Genomic DNA, 20920 nt, shown 5'->3' on the forward strand with positions numbered 1-20920 from the left:
TTCTACGTCACTCCTAAAACGTGGAACCACCTTCCACTATATATAAGAGCCTCTTCCTCAATTTTTCAATTCTCCAAGAAGCTGAACATCAGGCTCTCTGAGTAGTCTCAAAAGGCCCTAGGTTCAGATAGACTCATACTTGCTCAGCAACAGCATACTCTCCCGGGTGATGTGCTCTCTACAGATCTGCATAACAAAATATAACATAACATAACTAGGACTCTCGGATTTATGGTATTTATGTTTTTGACATTTCCATCTGTGTTTCCACATTTTTTTTTTTTTATCTTATCTGTATTTATCTATATTTATTTAGGGTTTTGTGAACAAATTAAGTGGAAACTAGTATATTCTCACATTTATTTGGCCAATAAATATACACGCACATGAGAACACATGACCTTTTTCAATTACATGACTATCATAAATGATAAATCTTTACTCTGGTGTAAAAATATGTATACATCTACAGGTGTCTAAGCTTCATTAAGAAAATTTCTCTCGTTGTTGATTCCCTTACCTATCAAGCTGCACTGCTGTTGGCCTGGCAGTCATGAATGACAGCATTTAAAATCAGTGAAAAAGCAACCGAATTACTATTTTAGCTCTATTTTTTTTTTTTAAAGTACAGATAGAAAAAGAGATAGTGTTTTGCCTGAATCTACGCGACAAGATCAATAAAAATGGAGAACCGGTAACCTTAAACATAACATAACCTGACATGTGACGACACATCATGATGCAACATAACATAACATGACATAACATAACATAACATATTGCTATTGCCCACTATCTCTATAAAAGAACAGCCCTTCTAGTTTTCATCTCCCCAAATGCCTCTTGCTGTGAAACCGGAAATTCCATCTGCTGCAATGCTGGTCGCCAATGCAACAGAAATAGTGTTCCAAGCCACATATGCTAGCGGCTACAACACACTAAAGTATACAAAAAAATTATGGATGGAATGCTTTAATTATTCTCAGCCTCTAGTAATTACTCAGGGCTGCATCCCAATCCACAGTTATTTGGCACACCATTCCACCTCAGTTTGGACCCAGCTACACGCATATCAGTCTTGAGCCTGCTTAAATGGGTACAGCCCATTGTGAACTGCCAGACGAGGTCCTCCATGTACTGGAAAGCAAGCAACCCAGGAACTGTTTTGCCCTAGTTAGGGCTCATAGTTAGCCATGTGTAGCTTGATTCCAGTGACACAGTGTGCACGGGACCCATACCTGGGGAATACCCGTCCCATTTAGGGCAACAAATTAAAGTTCACAAAAAAGTGATGGATGGAATGCTTGAATTAATCTCATTCAACAAACTAAAATATACAAAAAAGTGATGGAGGGAATGCCTAAATGTATCTTAGTCACTGGTAGTTACTCAGGGTCACATCCCAGTCCGTTGTTACTTTGCACACCATGCCACATCAGTTTGGACCCAACCATATACAAATCAGTCTTGAGCCTGCTCCAATAGGAACAGTTAAGTCCAGACTGCCAGACTGAGACCTTCCTGAACTGGAATACTAGCAGCCGAAAACTGGTTTTGCCCTAAAAGATCATCACCTAGACAGAGCTTTATTCCAGTGACAGAGTGTGCATGTGACCATATCTGGGAATACACATCTTAGTAAAAGTTACGCATTACAGTATACAAAAAAGTGATGGATGGAATGCTTAAATTAATATTAGCCACTTGTAATTACTCAGGCTGCATCCTAGTCCATTTTTATTTTGCACACCATGCCACCTCAGTTTAGACTCAGCCATAGGCAAATCAGTCTTGGCCCTGCTCCAATGGGAAAAGTCTAGCCAGAACTGCCAGGCCAGGTCCTTCCTAAAGCGGAATACATAAAAACCCAGAACTGGTTTCACCCCACTTAGAGCTCATGAACTTTGTATGGCTTGTTTCCAGTAATACTTTGTGGATAACCCGTCCCACTTAAGGCAACATGCTATATTATAAAAAAAAGTGATGGATGAAATACTTGAATTAATCTCAGCCACTGGTAATTACTCAGGCTGGATCCCAATCCATGGCTATTTTGCACACTTTGCCACCTCACTTTGGACCCAGTCATTTGCAAATCAGTCCGGACCCTTCTCCAATGTGAACATGCCAGCCTGAACTGCCAGGCCAGATGCTCCCTTCAAGTCTGAGTCTAGAAAGTCTGTACTAATTGCAACTGCTATAAACTAAGTCAGTTCATTAGCCTCAGCAATATGAAGGGATGAATCATCCTGATCTTGTTCAAACATGTGTTAGGAGGTCTCGCTCATCTCTGCAGCTGATACGCAGACCCGTGAACAACCACTCCAAACTCGGTACAGGACTACAACATGACAACAAAGCGCCATTTATTAGGGTGTCTTTCTGTTGTCAAATTTAGCACTGTGCTTGATGTTAGGGGTGGAAAAAAACGCATCGTGATATATTTGGCAATATCATTATCAGCAATACAAGTCAAGAATGGACAAACAGCAGCACACAAATTTCAGAAACAAAATGACTTATCAGAATGTGCAATCAGCGTAAAGTCTTCGTAACACATTTTGCCATGAAGTGAAACTAATACAACCCTGAAAGGAAAGAAGAACGTATTTCATGAAGTTGTCTTCACATTTTCTTACATTATCTGTGCTTCACGCAGCAGAACTATGACCAATTAATTTCAATGTGTCAAGAAAAACTAGCGAAACTATTGGAAATTATCTTTGTATATTAAATAAACATACCCTTAAAGACAAACATGTCTTGAACAGGGTGGCTCTTATTTAAAAATAGCGTCTTGTTGCTTCAATGTAATATATCTGACGTTTGGCACGCAGCCCATCAGGTCCTGCTGGTCATAGCGATAAACCCGAGCAGCGAATTCCACGTACCTGGTGCAAAAGCACTGCAGAAAAGCGGAAGCGTTAGCTTCAGATATTCATCCCCAACAGCGCTCTTCCCAAACTTAAAATAGTCTTCGAGATATGCACTGGGTTCAAAGTGCTTCACATAAAATTCTCCCCCTGTGCAGTCGGCCATTTTGCTGTTACTTCTGTGTCTCCGACTAAACTCACTGCTGGCACGGTGTTCGTGCCAGAATGGAATTTGACGCTTGGCAGTAGAGCTCAGCATTAACCAATCATTAATAGGGGCGTGCTGCAGCAGGCGAGCTCGCGCCATGAGTGCTAGTGTTTTTAAAAAAAAATATTCTATAGCCTGTTATGGAGGGGCCCGCGGGAAGCAAGAGCAACGCTCTAGTCTTCCAGCGGGTCAATTCGGGAAAGGAAGTGACGGCGAGGGACAGGGATTGGGAAAGGTAAGTGGGGGCGGGTCTAGGGGGAGGAAATAAAAGGGGTTGGGGGTGGGGGGACCGGCCTCTTTTCCGCGCTTACATCGCGTGTTTTAATTTGGAGTGGCCGGTCCCTGGGGGTCCTTCGTGGTGGGGGTTTGTGGTGCAGGTGGGCCGGGGTTTGGGGCAGGGGGGCGGTGTGTGGGAGTTTTGGTGTCCTTTGGTTTTGGTGCTGGGGGGCCGGGGCGCGCTTGCGGCCCGCGCGGCCCCCTTTCGCGGTTGCTGGGGGTGGCCGTGCGCTCCTTTCGGGCGCCGCCCCCCCCATTTCGGGGGCGGGACGTGCGTTTGCTGGCCGACAGGCCTGCGTTCGCGGCTCCGCCGCCGCGGTGGCGGGTGGCTGTTTTGGGCTGCTGCGGGCCCCCTCCCCCTTTTTTCCGGGGGGCACAGCATTTTCGGTTCGTTCGGCGGCGGTCCGGATTGCCTGGCTCCGGCCGCGTGGGGGCTCTCAGGGAAGGGAAAGAGGAATTGTCAGGGGGTGGGTTTGGATTGGGGCGTTGTGTTTTCAGGCACAGGCTGGTTGGCTGTAGTTGATGGGTGGGGGGAGATCGCGCATTGAGGCGTGGGGCCCTCGCCGCGGGCTTTCGGGGCCCGGTTGGGCGGGTTGGGGCCGGTGCGGGCGCCCCCCCCCCCAGGGGAAAATTAAAAAAAAAAAAAAAAAAAAAGGAATGTGTATATATTGTGAAAAGTGGTGGATACGGTTTTGTACGGGGAGGCTGTTGCGCAGGGGGGGATTGGCGCGCTCGCGGGCCCCCTCCCCTTTGTCTGGGCCCCGCGTCGGGGCCCTGGGGGGCGGCGGGTTGCGCGGGGGCCACGTGTCCCTTGTTGGCGCTCCCTCTGTGGGCCGCGGCGGGGGGGCGCGGGCGGGCGGGTGTGGGGGGGGCCCCCGCCCCGGACGTGTCCGTGCCGTGCGGCCGGCGGCCGGAGAGGCCAGCAGACAGTACAGGCAACGTAGGAACCATGCCCCAAGACAGAGGAAGGGGCAGATGGGTACGGGTCCCGAGCGGAAGGGGACAGGAAGTCGGGGAGGATAGTGTTTTAGGTAGCAAGATGGGAGCCAGTGGCGCATACGGCCATGTGGCGCGCGGAAGGTCAATGCCAACGCAAGAGGTTGGTAGAAAGAAGGCGATACCAACGGGGCGCAATACGGCCCCGGCACGTTGGTCAGAAGCGCTAGAGGGGTCTTCGGCGGCCTTCTCTACTTCGCAGGATCGGGGACAACACAGAATGGCGGACGCCATGTGGGGCAAGATGACATGTCTAATAAATGCATGAGGATGAGTGGGAATGTTTGACAAACGGAGGTGTGCGAATAGGAAGTGCTAGAACTGGACTATGAATAGGTTTCTGGAAGAATGGGAAAAGGGGGAGATCTGGGAAACAGAGGTACCCAGCATAAGGGGGAGGGGAAGAGGACGCAGTAGCGGCGCAACCCCTGTCTCTGTTTCTATTTTTAGGAGCGGGACAACAGCATGGGTCCACAGGAAAGAAGGCAAGACCAAGCACGGGGCCGAGGGGCCCGGAAAGTTTTCGCGGCTTTCGACCACACGCGGAAGAGGTAAAGGGCAATGGTGGTAGGTTTGGGGGACGGCGAAAAGGGGATGTCATTTTCAACTTACAAGTCCGTTGGGGTGGGGGAAGTTTCGACAGTTGACACACTGCTGCGAGCCAGAGCTACAACTGAGGGCGAGGGCGGGGACAAGATAGCAGGAGAGAAGTCAGGCACAGGAGAGTAGGAAGGGGGAGGACACAAGAAGAGGCTACCCTATATGGGTCTGGCTATGCCATTGTGCTCACACGTAGCGGAAAAAGCGAAGGCAAGAATATGGAGACCTGATTATGTAGACGTTTTTAAACGCTTTCATAAGGACATACAAGCCAAAGGAGGGTCTAAGGAAGAAGAGTAGGAGTTGGCCCGTAGGCCGAGGGTGCCAATTAATATGGTCGTCAGCGTTTTTAATTTTGCAAGCATTTATTGTGAGAAATACCCTGACATAGGCTATAGCGCTATTTAAATACATGGACATCATTAAGCCATGGGGGGGATGTAGACCCAGAATTATGGATGCAGGGGATGACATCATCACAATCCGCAGTAGCGACACATACGGCCAGTGGGTTACCGGTGGTATATAAGCCTTTTCAGGCACGTCCAGCCCCGGGGGGGGGGGGAGACAAAGAACAACATTTAACACGACAGGAGCGTGCAGGTTTTTCACCAAAGGTTTCTGATCCAGACATCCTTGTAAAAAGGAAACAGGACTGCTCCAAGTGCGGGGGCCGTCATCAGGTTACTCAATGTTTTTCACCTTCAGTCCCTCCGTACAATGGAGGGCGGCAAAAGGCAGAGGGACACAGGGCGCTATCTGCTCCAAAAGGGGGCCTACGCCAGTTAGGTTAGTCTTTATCTTACCAGGGCTGCGTATATACACGGATAGGGCAGCTGCTTTGAGTTAGCAGAAGGGATTCAAGAAGGTTTGAGGGTCAGTGACCACGGCTCACGGGTGAGACACTGGGCAGACAAAGTGCGGTCTGCAAGGGAATTACCACAGGTGGTAAGGAAAAGCTGGACAAGGAACGGGCATTGGGCAGAATTGCGGGCCCATTTTTTATGGGCGGCCAAGTCAGATTTTGATGATATCCCCGCTGGGAGTCGTGCCGAAGAAGGCCCTGGGTGAAATCAGGTTGATACATCACCTCTCATGGCCGGAGGGCACATCTGTTAACGATTTCATGGCAGCAGAAGACACCAGACTGGTGTATGCATATGTGGATGATGCCGCAAAATTGGTCAGGGAGTGCGACCATGGGGCAGAACTGGAAAAATGCAATATACAATCAGCTTTCAGGTTATTGCCGATACACACAAGGGATTTTTGAATTGCTGGGGAATGCAGCTTGAAGGGGCAATCTATGTGGACAGGGTCCTGCCCAGGGGTCGCGCGATTTCATGCGCGTTGTTCGAAGCTTTTAGCACCTTCATGCAGTGGGTCTTTGTCAAGAGTAGTGGGCATTATGCGGTGACCCATTATTTGGATGACTTCTTTTGTAGGAAGGAAGGGTTCGCGGGGAGTGCCGGACGGCTCTGGAAGGTTTTCAGGATATGGCACAGCAGATGGGAGTGCCGTTGGCACCCAGAAAGACCAAAGGCCCCTCATAGTTTCTTACCTTTCTGGGTAGGGATTTAAGACTCCAGTATAATGACGAACAGATTACCGGCACAGACAGTAACGGAGATGCTGTTTTTCTTGGACACGGTGATAGGAAGCACGGAAAATCGATTCGAGACAGCCCAGAAGCGGTTGGGGTACCTTAACCCTGCTTGTAGGACAGTTAAAGGGGGGAGGATGTTTTTGCAGGTGATTAGGGTCGTGCATGTCAGGCGCATTTTTGCCACACCAAAGAATAAGAGGGTCAAGGGGACTCGGAAGATGTTAAGGTAGGAAATATTTCTGAAACAATTAATTGGGGTACCCAGGTGGTTCTGGGAAGAAGAGACAGCATGGCAGGTGCAGATATTTTCAGATGCGGCAGGAGCGCATGGTTTTAGAGATTTTCGGGGATGGCAGATGGTGCTCGGAGGCGAGGCCAGCATTTTGGTGACAACTTAGGAGGAGCATTGCTTTTCTGGAAATTATTTTCCTTGCTGGTGGCCATGGCAGTATGGGGGCGTGAGTTAGCATATAGGGCAGTTTTCTTCAGAACCAACAACATGGCTGTCGTGGATTGAGGAACAGACAGGAAGCGAGGGATGTGAAGGTTTTTTGCGCTGGTTGCGCCGATTCATGTTGCAGGGCTTATCTCGGAATTGTGATCTTTAAAGCTGTCCATATACCAGGAGTTGTCAACGAGATTGCGGTTTCCCTGTCCCTTTCACAGGGGCAGCGTTTCAGCAACCTGGGGTCAGGAACGGAGCGGACCAAGACAGCGGTCCCGGCAGACAATTGGGAATGGGGGGTATGATGATCACGGGTGGGTGGTGATGTTTTTAGCGGACTCCAATCGGCGAAGTTACCGGCTGGCCTGGTTGGGGTTTTTTCAGTTTTTGAGCGGTTACAGGAAAGTTTGGGGGCAGAGTGACAAACAGTTAGAGCATCAGGAGTTTTGAGTTCTTGTACGGTGCATGTTTCAGAGAGGGTATCAGCGGCCACTATTTGGGGGTAAACTGGCAGGTGGACCTTTTTTATGGCAATTGTTTTTGATCACGACCCTGCAAGAAAGGATCTGTGGGAAGAATGTTAAAAGGTTGGGGCAGAATTAGAGCGGTGGGGGGTAGAACGGCCAGGGAACCCAATTTTTGAGTCGTTACTAGATTTGTTACACGAATTGCCGGTATGTTGCGCAGATGAATACGAGCTAGCAATTTTTCCACTTAGGCAGGGTGGATGTTTTTTGGAGCTTTCAGTCAATCCTCACGGTTGTCAAACAAGGAAGCCGGGGTTTTTGTGCACAGATCAAGGTCCAAGCTCACTAGTTTTCAGCTCTTACGAGTGTTGAGGATGGCGTTGGGTCGTGTGGGCCGCCGGGCCATGGTTTTTTCGGTACACCTTAGTTTAGGTTTGGGGCAGCTACGGCCGCAGCGCATTTGGGTTGGGACTGGGCAAAAGGTCAAGGCGAGAGTCCGCTAGCGATCAAGGTGTTGTGAACTTTAAGTTAAGACCCTGAAAGGTGGGGCGATACAGTTGGAGGGGGTGTTAGAGGGGGGGGGGGTTTGTTCTGTTAAAAAAAAAAAAAAAAAAAACAACACAGGTTACAGTTATTTTTCCATTGCAGGAGATGCGTTTGGTCCATCACAGAGCAAGATGGTTACATGGCTGGTCGGCCATTCAATTGTCCACTGGGCAGCGAAGTTCGTGGAGAAAACAGATATATGGTCGGGGCCTGGGACTATCCAGCAGGCGGCACGAGGTGCTATGGTGGGGAAAGAGCAGAAGGCGGTGGGGTAACCTGCTTCCTTTCATCATTGCTAATTTATGGAATTGGGGATGTGGCGGAATTGTTAATCATACATTTGGGAGAGGATGGCCTTGTGAAATTGTCAGAACTCACGTTACTGCAACACGTGCAGAGGGATTTGGAGATTCTCAAGCAAAAAATGGCATGGTACATACTTGGGTGGACAGAATTTGTTCCGCGTAGAGGGTGGAGAGGGGCAGTTAAGTATGGAGCCATGGAGCGGGCTCGAAGGAGTAAAGGTTTTGCTGGGCGCAAGGGCAAAAAATTAATGAAACACGAGAACATTACAGAGCAGGAGGTGGCACTGTTCAGAAACGATGGTGTTCACCTGTACACAATGGGAAACGCATAATATCTGACAAATCTGAGACTGCTGGTGGAAGATTTGTGGGGAGAAAATTGGTGGATTACAAACAAGAAATGAGAAGTACTGGGTCGCAGTAGCGTGGCCTTTGGGGGGGTGGGGCAGCAAAACGCCAAATGGGTTTGTGCTGGTTGGCAGTAGATGGGGGAGGGTGGTGAGTCAGATGCGGGCTTGGCCACCCTTCTAGGGAATAAACAAGCAGGTGAAGGCTCTGAGTGGGGGTACGCACGAACCAAATGGGGCATGAAAGGAAAAGGGGAGTGCGTAGGGGAATGGAAACGAGATAAGGGTTTGAAGAAGAAGGATGAGCGAGGAGATGTTAATAGGAGGGCGTTATTAAAGTTACGGTTACCTTTGAAAGTTAATGGTTATGTTATTTATGCAATCCTGTCCTAATAAATGACCTTTTACACTAAAACAGCTGTCACTGAATTATTTCCCGATGGAGGGGCCCGCGGGAAGCAAGAGCAACGCTCTAGTCTTCCAGCGGGTCAATTCGGGAAAGGAAGTGACGGCGAGGGACAGGGATTGGGAAAGGTAAGTGGGGGCGGGTCTAGGGGGAGGAAATAAAAGGGGTTGGGGGTGGAGGGACCGGCCTCTTTTCCGCGCTTACATCGCGCGTTTTAATTTGGCCTCCCACCCACCCGGCAATTGGAAGAGCGATTGGAGGGACGGAAGTTAGAGTCGAATAGCAAGGAGGGGAGGGAAATTGTCAGTTAGGGCAGGTTGCAGGGGTGAGCGAGCAGTAGATGGGGGAGGGTGGTGAGTCAGATGCGGGCTTGGCCACCCTTCTAGGGAATAAACAAGCAGGTGAAGGCTCTGAGTGGGGGTACGCACGAACCAAATGGGGCATGAAAGGAAAAGGGGAGTGCGTAGGGGAATGGAAACGAGATAAGGGTTTGAAGAAGAAGGATGAGCGAGGAGATGTTAATAGGAGGGCGTTATTAAAGTTACGGTTACCTTTGAAAGTTAATGGTTATGTTATTTATGCAATCCTGTCCTAATAAATGACCTTTTACACTAAAACAGCTGTCACTGAATTATTTCCCGAAGTGTTGTGTAGCAAAAAGAAAGATTCATTAGATACTAACAGCAAATACAATTTTCAAAGACTGTTTTTTATTACGTTTTCTGTTGTTCCTTTACACGACCTTCAAAGGGCTTTTAAGGTTAAAAAGGGTACCGTCTTGGCACACTGGCCTCACCAGTGGGACTTCAGCCAGAGTTGCGAGGTTGTTGATGTTCTCATTACGATGGAATCAGTATCCTTTTCAGTTCCTGCTTGGCCTCTTTGAAAGTGGTGTTGGGAAAATATCTACTCCATTGAAATGCGTACACAAATGAATAGAATAAGCCAGAATCAACACAAGGGTTTGAACCTACTTATGAATAATGGAGCCAATACTGCATCTACAGCACAATGTGCACATAAATGTGCTAAAAAAAGGCATATTTTCTGATGGGGCACTCTTGAAATATGCCAGTATTTCATAGCTGCCAAGTTTTCAGTTTGCTTATGTGTGACATGTCCAGTATTTAAGTTTGTTTATGTATGGCATTCAAGCCATTTGTGTGACACTGAGTGGTACTTGATCCTGAACTGAATGAAGAGCTATGACCATGAAATTAATGTGAATTGAATAAAGTAGTTCTAACCATGTGATGTTCTCTTTTTTAGTATAGACCATTTATTAGCATCCACCAGAAGGTAATAATGCACAGCCAGTCAAGAAGCTCCTTCTTTCCAGTCTTCCTTCAACCATCTCTGATGGAATCTCACATTGTGAAATCCCACCCTTGACATCATCATTTAAAGGAATACCCATACAGTTATAACCACAAAACATCTCCCTCCATTAAATGGCACAACCAATACAAACCTTCTTCCACACTAATACAGCAATGAAAGTCCATAAACTTTCTACCCAGTGTTTAATGCGTGGTGTAGTATTTTTAATACTTCGGCAGGCAAACATCTGTACAAGAGGTCTATGATCACTCTTGAGTACAAATGGTAGACCCCAAAGATAATACTTTGAATGATTTATGGCCCAGGTGCAAGCTAGTGCCTGCCACTCTACTACAGAATATCTTTCCTCCGATACTTTAAGAGAATGTGATGCAAAAGCCACTTTCTCCTCTCCATCAACTACTTGTGAGAGAACTGCACCAAGACCTTTCAAACTGGCATCAGTGCACAATAATGTTTTGCGTCTTACTTCAAAATGGCCTAAAGTAGGCATTCTTCCAATATCACCTTTCACTGCATTAAAAGCCTCCTCACACTCTGGGTACCATTTAAACTTCACACCTTCCTTCAATATCACTCTTAAAGGCTGTACCACACTTGCAAAATTCCTAATGAACTTAGAGTAATACTCAGCAAGCCCAAGGAATGATCGTACTTGGTCCTTATCAGTAGGCGTTGGCACTGATATAATTGATTTAGCTAACTCTAATTTGGGTTTAATACCATCTTCAGAGATGGTGTGACCTAGATGCGAAACAATACCAACTCTAAATTTGTATTTTTCCCTCTTTAAAAACATGCCATGGCCCTTCAACTTCCTGAGCACTGTTCTTAACCCCTTCGCTGCCAGGGCTTTTCCCCCTCTGGTGGCAAGCCTTTTTTTGGCTATTTGGGGCAGTTCGCGCTTAGGCCCTCATAACTTTTTCTCCACATGAGCTACCCACGCCAAATTTGCGTCCTCTTTTTCCAACATCCTAGGGATTCTAGAGGTTTGAGACTTTGTGGGTTGCCCTGAAGGAGACCAAAAAATTAGCCAAAATACAGTGACAATTTCGTTTTTTTTTAGAAAATGGGGAAAAAGGGCTGCTGAAGAAGGCTTGTGTTTTTTCCCTGAAAATGGCATCAACAAAGGGGTTGTGGTGGTAAAATCACCATCTTCCTGGCTTTCAGGAACAGGCAGAGATGAATTAGAAAACCCCATTTGTCAACATATTTTTGACATTTTACTTGGACATATCCCATTTTTAATATTCGTTTGTGCTTTCAGCCTCCTTCCAATTAGTGACAGAAATGGGTGAGAAATCAATGCTGGGTCCCAGAAAGCTAAACAAGTATGAAAAGTAGACAACATTCTGAATTCAGCAAGGGGTCATTCATGTAGATCCTACAAGTGTTTCCTACAGAAAATAATAGCTGAAATAAAAGAATATTGAAATTGAGGTGATAAAAACAGCCATATTTCTCCACATTTTACTCTGTAACTTTTTCCTGCGATGTCAGATTTTTCAAAGCAATATACCGTTATGTCTGCTGTACTCTTCTGGTTGCGGGGATCTATAGGATTGGAGGTTCATCATGAACCCTAGGTACCCAGAGGCAATAAATGAGCTGCACCTTGCAATGGGTTTTCATTCTATACCAGGTATACAGCAATTAATATGCTGAAACATAAAAAGTGAAAAATAGGTATCAAGAAAACCTTTGTATTTTCAAAATGGGCACAAGATAAGGTGTTGAGAAGCAGTAGTTATTTGCACATCTCTGAATTCCGGGGTGCCCATACTACCATGTGAATTAAAGGGCATTTCTCAAATAGACTTCTGTTTTACACACTGTCTTACATCTGGAAGGAAAAAATGTAGAGAAAAACAAGGGGCAATAACACTTGTTTTGCTATTCTGGGTTCCCCCAAGTCTCCCGATAAAAATGGTACCTCACTTGCGTAGTTAGGCCTACGGCTTGCGACAGGAAACACAAAATGGGCACATCACATTTTTACATTGAAATCTGACATGTTTTTTAGAACATGCCTAGCTGTAGATTTTAGCCTGTAGCTCAGCCGGCACCTAGGGAAACCTAGCAAACCTGCACATTTTTGAAAACTAGACACCTAGGACAATCTAAAATAGGGTAACTTGTGGGGCTCTGACCCGGTTCTGTTACCCAGAATCCTTTGCAAACCTCAAAAGTTGGCCAAAAAACACCTTTTCCTCTCATTTCGGTTAAAGAAAGTTCTGAAATCTGAGAGGAGCCACAAATTTTCTTCTACCCAGCGTTCCCCCATGTCTCCCGATAAAAATGGTACCTCACTAGTGTGGGTAGGCCTAGCGCCTGCAAAAGGAAATGCCCCAAAACACAACGTGGACACATCAGATTTTCACAAGGAAAACAGAGCTGTTTTTTGCTAAGGGCCTAGCTGTGGATTTTGGCCTCTAGCTCATCCGGCACCTGGGGAAACCTAGCAAACTGGTGCATTTCTAAAAACTAGACACCTAGGGGAATCCAAGATTGGGTACCTTGTGGGTCTCTGACCAGCTTTTGTTACCCAGAATCCTTTGCAAACCTCAAAATTTGGACAAAAAAATACTTTTTCCTCTCTTTTCGGTGACAGAAAGTTCTGGAATCTGAGAGGAGCCACAAATTGTCTTCCACCCAGCGTTCCCCCAAGTCTCCTGACAAAAATGGTACCTCACTTGTGTGGGTAGCCCTAGCGCCTGCAAAAGGAAATGCCCCAAAACACAACGTGGACACATCACATTTTCACAAAGAAAACAAAGCTGTTTTTTACAAAGTGCCTAGCTGTGGATTTTGGCCTCTAGCTCAGCCGGCAACTGGGGAAACCTAGCAAACCTGTGCATTTTTGAAAACTAGAGACCTAGGGGAATCCAAGATTGGGTGACTTGTGGGGCTCTGACCAGGTTCTGTTACCCAGAATCCTTTGCAAACCTCAAAATTTGGCTAAAAAAACATATTTTCCTCACATTTTGGTGACAGAAAGTTCTGGAATCAGAGAGGAGCCACAAATTTCCTTCCACCCAGCGCTCCCCCAAGTCTCCCGATAAAAATGATACCTAAGTTGTGTGGGTAGGCCTAGCGCCCGCGACAGGAAATGCCCAAAAACACAACGTGGACACATCCCATTTTTTGACAGAAAACAGAGGTGTTTTTTGCAAAGTGCCTATCTGTAGATTTTGGCCTCTAGCTCAGCCGGAACCTAGGGAAAGCTACCAAATCTGTGCATTTTTTAAAACTAGAGACCTAGGGGAATCCAAGATGGGGTGACTTGTGGGGCTCTGACCAGGTTCTGTTACCCAGAATCCTTTGCAAACCTCAAAATGTGGCTAAAAAAACACATTTTCCTCACATTTCGGTGACAGAAAGTTCTGGAATCTGAGAGGAGCCACAAATTTCCTTCCACCCAGCATTAACCCAAGTCTCCTGATAAAAATGATACCTCACTTGTGTGGGTGGCCCAGGTGCCTGCAACAGAAAAATGCCAAAAACCTGTAGAGTTTGAGGGGATAGCTCAGCGACTTGATAAGCACATATTTTTCTTTTATACATCTTTTAGGTTGACTCTGCTTTGGGGACCCACACAAGTGAGGTATCATTTTACTTGGGAGACTGAGGGGAACTCTGGGTGGTAGGAAATTTGTGCAGCAGCTGTGATCCTACAAAGAAAAGTGAGGAAAATATGCTTTTTTAAGCAAATGTTGAGGTTTGCATAGGAGTCTGGGTAAGAAAGGGTTGGGGGATCCAGGCAAGCCACACCTCATTGGACTCCTTGGGGTGTCTATTTTTATAACATGTCTGGGTTTGGGAGGTTTCCCTAGATGAAGTCCGCACCCGCGACCAAAAACATAGGTGCCCCCCCAAAACACAGGTAGTTTTGCAATAGATAAATTTGATGTGTCCACCTACTTATGTGTTGTTCCAAACACTAAAATTATGAAAAGAAACCCACTTTGGTTATGTTAAAAAGACCCCTCACCCACCAACCAAGTTGGTGGCATGCTTCTTCATCAGGATCCCACGCTAGACACCTAGCGTGTCACAAGTGTGCTGCAACGCCTGATTACAGCGGAGCAGGTTTTGTCATTTTTACTACACATATTGGTTGGATTTGGCACAAGGGTGAGTGATGATTCAGTGGATCAAATTTTATTAACAAGAGACTTCACAAAAATGAAATGCACTGTTAATAACTGAAAGGCCAAAAACCTGAACCAATGACTCACAGCTCGTGAGCTGTAAAGCCACGACAAGGCACCAACCGCTTTACAGTCCATTCACACACCTTCCATACATGGCATGCCACTAGCCACGGGCCCAGCACATTACAATACTTGCATCGACAGACAGCGCCACTCAAGGGCCCATCACTTTCATACGCCCACATGCCTGATACAGCAATCACACCAGCTGATGAGTGTGTGGACTGGCGTTTAGCTCGCACCGCCAGCCAATCGCCACCCCACGCACACTGCCAGCCAAGCACCACCCCACGCACACCACCAGCCAAGCGCCACCCCACTCACACCACCAGCCAAGCACCACCCCACACATACCGCCATCACTTTTTTTTTGTTTTTAAACAAGAAAGAAACCATTAATAATAAATAAGTATAAAAACTACAAACACAAAAGTTCTAACTGAATACATGACAGTAATGCCATCTGTGAAACTGAACATATAAAACAGCAGTTTACGCTCACGGAATTTCGCAATAATTCTTCTGTGTGTGGTAGCTCCTGAAACAGCCACCCACACACAGCCCAGGCTTTGAAGGACAATCGGGGCAGTTCATCTTAGTCTCCTTCCTGATACCTCTTCGAGCACAGACTCTACATCTCTTAGCAGGAAAGTTTATTTTGACAGTGGGAGGAATGTGCTCAGCCAAGTGACGATCTTTCAATATAGCCACATCCTCCACCACTGCTTCTCTAGGAACTCTTGCCTGTTCCAGCACAACAAGGCTCGCTATGATAGACTCCTGAAATTTCACAAATGTCATCCTTGACTCTGGAGAACTATCCATGAATACAACAAAAGCATTAAAAGTTGCCAAGTGGAACAGGTGAACCGCTAATTTCTTATACCAAACATAAGACTTACGAGCAGCAGTGTAAGGTTCCAATCTCTGATCTACTCTATCAACACCACCCATGTGCTTATTATTATAGCTCATCATTCCCCCAGGCACAGCACTGTCCCTTCTCAAGTTTTTTACAGACAAGCTCTCTTGGATAGCCTTTCTGATTAGAGTGGATTGTGCCACCAGCAACAGTTTCCACTCTGAACAACTCCTTGAACAACTGTGTAGAAGTTATCTGCATATAAATGGTGACCTTTGTTAAATAGTCATCTCCCAAGTTCACACACAATTTTCTCACTAACTCCAAAAGTGGGTGGACAACCGGGGGGGGGGGGTCAATATTGGAATCCCTACCAGTGTAGACCCGAAAATTATAAACATATCCTGTACTACTTTCAGACAGCATATACATTTTAATAATTCCATACCGTGCCCTCTTGCAAGGAATGTACTGCCTAAAAACCAAACAACCCTTGAACAGGACCAAAGACTCATCGACAGATATTTCTTTGCCTGGAACATAGATCTCTGAAAACCAATTTACCAAATGATCAAGGACAGGTCTAATCTTAAAAAGACGGTCAGAATCAGGGTGATCTCATGGCAAGGGTAAAGCATTATTAACAAAATGCAACATCCGAAGAAGAAGCTCGTACCAGTTACGACTCATGATGGCAGGAAATATAGCAGTTGCCATCAAGGGACTAGTAGACCAATATGAAGACAGTGATGGCTTCCTTATCAGCCCCATCAAAAAAGTTAAACCCAAGAACATTTTCAACTCTTCCAGATTTGTGGGAATCCACCGGCTAGCTCTAGACTGTGGCCTGAGTCTGGCAGCGTTGTCCCTCAAATACTGCTCTGCATACAAATTAGTCTGCTCAACAATCCCTTCCAAAAATATATTGTCCATAAACAACTAAAAAAAGTTGATGGGCAAAAAGTTTTCCTTATTAACTTGACACCCTGGGAAACCAGTAAAAGCAGGCAACTGTGGCTGCTCTATGTTTGGTGCAACCCACGTGTCTGGTCTTCCAATGAGAAGCCTTTCAGCTGCTGGCTCCTGCACCATTGGCACATCAGTGTCCTCCTCTAAAACAGGCCTTTCATTAGCACTGAGAGTGGCTTCATCATCAGATGATTCCTCTCTGATCGAAAATTCACTTCCAGAATCTTGCACTTCCTCCTCTGCCTCAGATGCAGAGTCAGTCTCATAATCAATGTCAGAAGATGACCCAAAAAGCACACCAACAACCTGCTGAGCGGTCATCCTATGGCTAGCCATGATCCTTCCTACAAAAATTGACTGGACAAATGCATCACCAACAACCAGCACTGTGTAAGATAAGTAACAAACAAAGTGTAGCTTTATCACTAAGAGTTATAAACTTAAAAACTATACCGCTCACTTGCCTGGAAAAGCTTGACTCACCAGCAACTACTCTGCACAGCCACAGCAATCACCAATGATATCCCACTAAAAAGAGAAAAAAAGCAAATTAGACAAAAGACAACACAATAATCATTGTGCATACATCTAAAGATCATTTCACACACAATCCGGCATTCAGTACACCACCTACAAACATGTCATTGATGCATGGCAACAATACTCCTTTGGAGTAAATTTATTTACTTACCTAAAACATGCAACTACGCATGCCACAGGACAACCACTGCTAAAACTGCAACAAGCCACAGCAAAGGAAGCAAAAGCTTTGAACTAGAACAAAAAAAGAAATAGTGTTCTTATCATAAATGCAAATACTTTGCCAGTTGACAAACACCCCGCCACCAACCATTTTTAAATGTTCCCTTGTGTCTAGTGTTCTCTGCTTGGGGGCAGATGGGCCTAAAAAAATAGGCCAATCTGCTCCAAAGGGGGGCAGAAATGCCATAAAATATATTGCCCCCTTTGGAGGGCGACCCTTGCCCAAGGGACCACCCCCACACAAAACACACACATGATCCCTGGTGCAAAGTGGATTCTTCCCCCTTGAGGGCAGATGGGCCTGAAAACAAAAAAGGGCAATCTGCCCCCAAGGGGGGCAGAACTGCAAAATAGTACTTTTTTCCCCTTGGGTGCGACCCTTGCCCAAGGGGGCGCCCCCAACACAAAAAAAAATCTGTGGCATCCTCATGGTTTGGGCCTACAAAAACTAGGCCAATCTGCTCCCAAGGGGGTCAGAAATGGCCTAGATTACATTGCCCCCTTTGGAGGGTGACCCTTTCCCAGGGGCCACCCCCCACACAAAGCACATGCACACACAAGCACATGATCCCTGGCACTAAGTGGATTAGGCTGATCTGACCCGAAGGGGGGCACAACTGCCTAATAGTGCTTTTGGGCCCTTGGGGCCGACCCTTGCCCAAGGGGCTGCCCCCAACACAAAAAAACAAACAACAATAAATAATCCCTGGTGTCTGGTGGCTTTCTGCCCCCCTTGGGGGCAGATTGGTCTAAAAATAAGGCCAATCAGCAGGAATAGCAAAAAAAGCATGCCCCCCCCCCAAAGGAGAGCGACCCTTGCCCAAGGAGTCGCTCTCCCATGCCATAAAAACACACATGTGCACACACACACACACTAATTCCCTGGTGTCTAGTGGGCATTCCTGCTGCCCGATCGCGATGCGATCAGTCAGCAGGAATGATCAAAGAGACATCAAGGGAAAGGAAAACCCTTTCCTTTCCTTCGATGCCTCTTTCACAGGCATTCCCCCCCGAGGTAAAACTTACCCCCTTCCTCGTAGACGCGCTGGAAGCTAATGGCTTCCACCACGTCTTTCCTCCCTTTCATTATGTCAGCGCGCAATCGCGCACTGACGTCATGGGGGGTGGGGGTGGAAGGGGAAGGGATTCCCCTTCCAGCCCTGGCCTGGGGGGTGGCCCTCGGGGGAGCACTAGCGCTTCCGCCGAGGGCCAGTATATGGACGTAATGGTTAAGTCCATGGTGTCACACAGGCGCAGCCATGGACGTAACCATTACATCTGTGGCGGCAAAGGGGTTAAACTTTTCACCGTAGACAAGTATGTCATCCTGGAAAAACAATACAGAATCGAGGCCTTTGAGTGTTTCCTTCATTACCCTTTGGAAAGATGCAGCAGCAGAAGCTAACCCAAAAGGCATTATAATAAACCTGAATGCCCCCAAAGGAGTAAGAAGAGAAGTAAGGTGTCTCAAATCCTCATGAAGTGAAATCTGCTATAATGCTGCTGATAAGTCAATTACACTGAATACTTTGGCTCCAGTTAGCATGTTCAGAGTCTAATTAATATTAGGTAAAGGTTGACAATCTACCCATGTACATTGGTTCAGACTCCTAAGGTCAACGCACAATCTTATCTTGACCCATTATCTTTGGGAGCTAAAACTATTGGAGCCAACCGTTCTGAGGCTTCAATTTCTTAAATGACGTGGAACTCCAATAATCTGTTGAGTTCCTCTTGCAATGGGTTCAACATCAAATGTGATCATTTCCTCACTTCATACACAACTGGTTAAGCATTAGACTTCAAAATAATTTTGTGTTTGAAATTTCTCAGTAACCCAAGTTTATCATTAAAAACGTCTGGGAAGTCATTTACAATGTCAACATCATCACTCACATGTGATATAGCCAGAACTTGGTCAGGTGCATTTGGATTCAAAATAATACCCAAATCCCTCTGATGCCACCAGCCTAAAACATTATCGCCACGCTTGGCTACATAAACCTTTCCTACTGTCCCCCCTCCTTTAAATTTTATCGACATCACAGAGTAGCCAAACAAATCAATTTTCTGTACATCATACCCCACAGGATCAATGTCTGGTGGAATCAATTTAATTTAGTCATCCCCCAAAATTGTCCCCCAGTTCTTGCCGCCAATTAATGTGAAATGAAATCCAGAATCTGCAAGGACCGGAACAGTCTTTCCACCAATTCCAACATCACACCTTGGCATGACTAATTTGTTTTCTTTTCCCCCATCAAGTTGCTTGTTTCCACTACTTGCACACTCAACATGTAATATCATTTGTTGACTTACCACAGTCACATCCACCACGTTCACTTTAAAATTCCTACAAACTTTCACTTAATGCCCCTTCTTTCCACAGTTCCTGCAATTAATATTCCTAGCAAAACATTTGGGGTTATTTGCTAGATGCCCAGGATTTCCGCATTTGTAACATCTGATTTTGGAGTCTTTCAGTCATTACCACTAATCTTCATCCTTCCAGTTATTTTCTGTACAAGATCACTTCTTGAACACTATCAAAAGTTAAAACTCTGGCTAATGTGGAAGTGGAACCGGATTCTGTAGATGTACAAGAATTTGAACCTGCATCTTTCATTACTGTGACCCAGAAAATGGCATGTTCCATGCTCTCAGCAATAGTTATCGCCTCCTGCAAAGACGGGTTCTTTGCTAGCAACTTTTATTGTACCCTTGGGTTGTTGGTGCATCGCACAAGTTGATCCCTTATAAGATAGTCAGTCAGATCAGCAAAATCACAAGTTTGTGCTAATGTCTTGAGAGATGCAATAAAGTTTCCAACTCTTTCATCTTTAGGTTGTTTTCTCATAAGAAACCTCATACTTCTCCATAACGATATTTACGTGACCACCAAAATATTTTTTAAGCATCATGACTGACATCTCAAAGACATCTCTACATTCACCTTCAGCGGTACCAATGTTTATTAGGTCAAGACTATCATAAATATTAATTCCTTCCTTCAATTCCTAAATTGTACAAAAGAATGCTGTGTTTCCTTGCCTGGGAAAATTTCCCATCCAATACCAATAAAATGTGAATCAAACAAGTTTATCCATTTTTTCCAATGTAATATGGTTTCAGCCCGTTCAGATACAAATTGTGGCGGTTGAGACATACTGAGAGAAGAGTGAGGCGACATGTTATGAGTCTGATATAATGAACCAAAATACTAGATTAAAAAAAATATATATGAATCACTATAACAGGCTAATATAACAAAACAAATAAAATAAAAAGATTCCTTTCTTTTCTTTTCCTTTTCTTTTTTTTTTCCTTGAGCAATTGCAGTTTTCCTCACGTCCTCCTAAATGTCCAAAATTGATAACAGGAAATGGCAGCAGCAGTCTAGTTTATCTTTCCCTTTTTTTTCTATAGCCTCGATGTGGAGCCAGAGAAAACGTCAGACGAAGGAAAGGAAATGCCTCAAAACCCTTTTCTGTTCAAAAGTGATTCCAAACAGGACTGAAGTTTAGCAGCAGCGGAGGTAAGAGTACGCGTTATTTCAATTCAGATGAACTCAATTTGTTGAAATACTTCAGTGCATTGTCATGCGCCAGCTTCGCTTGTTCATGTGCTTGCGGCCCTAATGTCAACACATGTGTAGCCGTATGACAATTTACACTCTGTTGCGCTCGTGGCGGGATTG

At 45.8% G+C, this 20920-nt stretch overlaps 1 protein-coding gene across 1 annotated transcript in view; it reads right to left on the reverse strand.

The window, feature by feature from the left end:
- LOC138250297 (nicotinamide N-methyltransferase-like) overlaps window positions 1–3085 on the reverse strand; it is a 128418-nt gene extending 125333 nt beyond the window's left edge. The window contains exon 1 of the mRNA XM_069205033.1: window positions 2892–3085. Within this exon, the coding sequence (XP_069061134.1) occupies window positions 2892–3039 (148 nt within the window). The 5' untranslated portion in view covers window positions 3040–3085. The remainder of the gene's footprint in view (window positions 1–2891) is intronic.
- Window positions 3086–20920: the final 17835 nt, after the last annotated feature.

Source organism: Pleurodeles waltl, chromosome 8 (assembly GCF_031143425.1).
Source record: "Pleurodeles waltl isolate 20211129_DDA chromosome 8, aPleWal1.hap1.20221129, whole genome shotgun sequence".
NCBI classification, from domain to species: Eukaryota; Metazoa; Chordata; class Amphibia; order Caudata; family Salamandridae; genus Pleurodeles; species Pleurodeles waltl.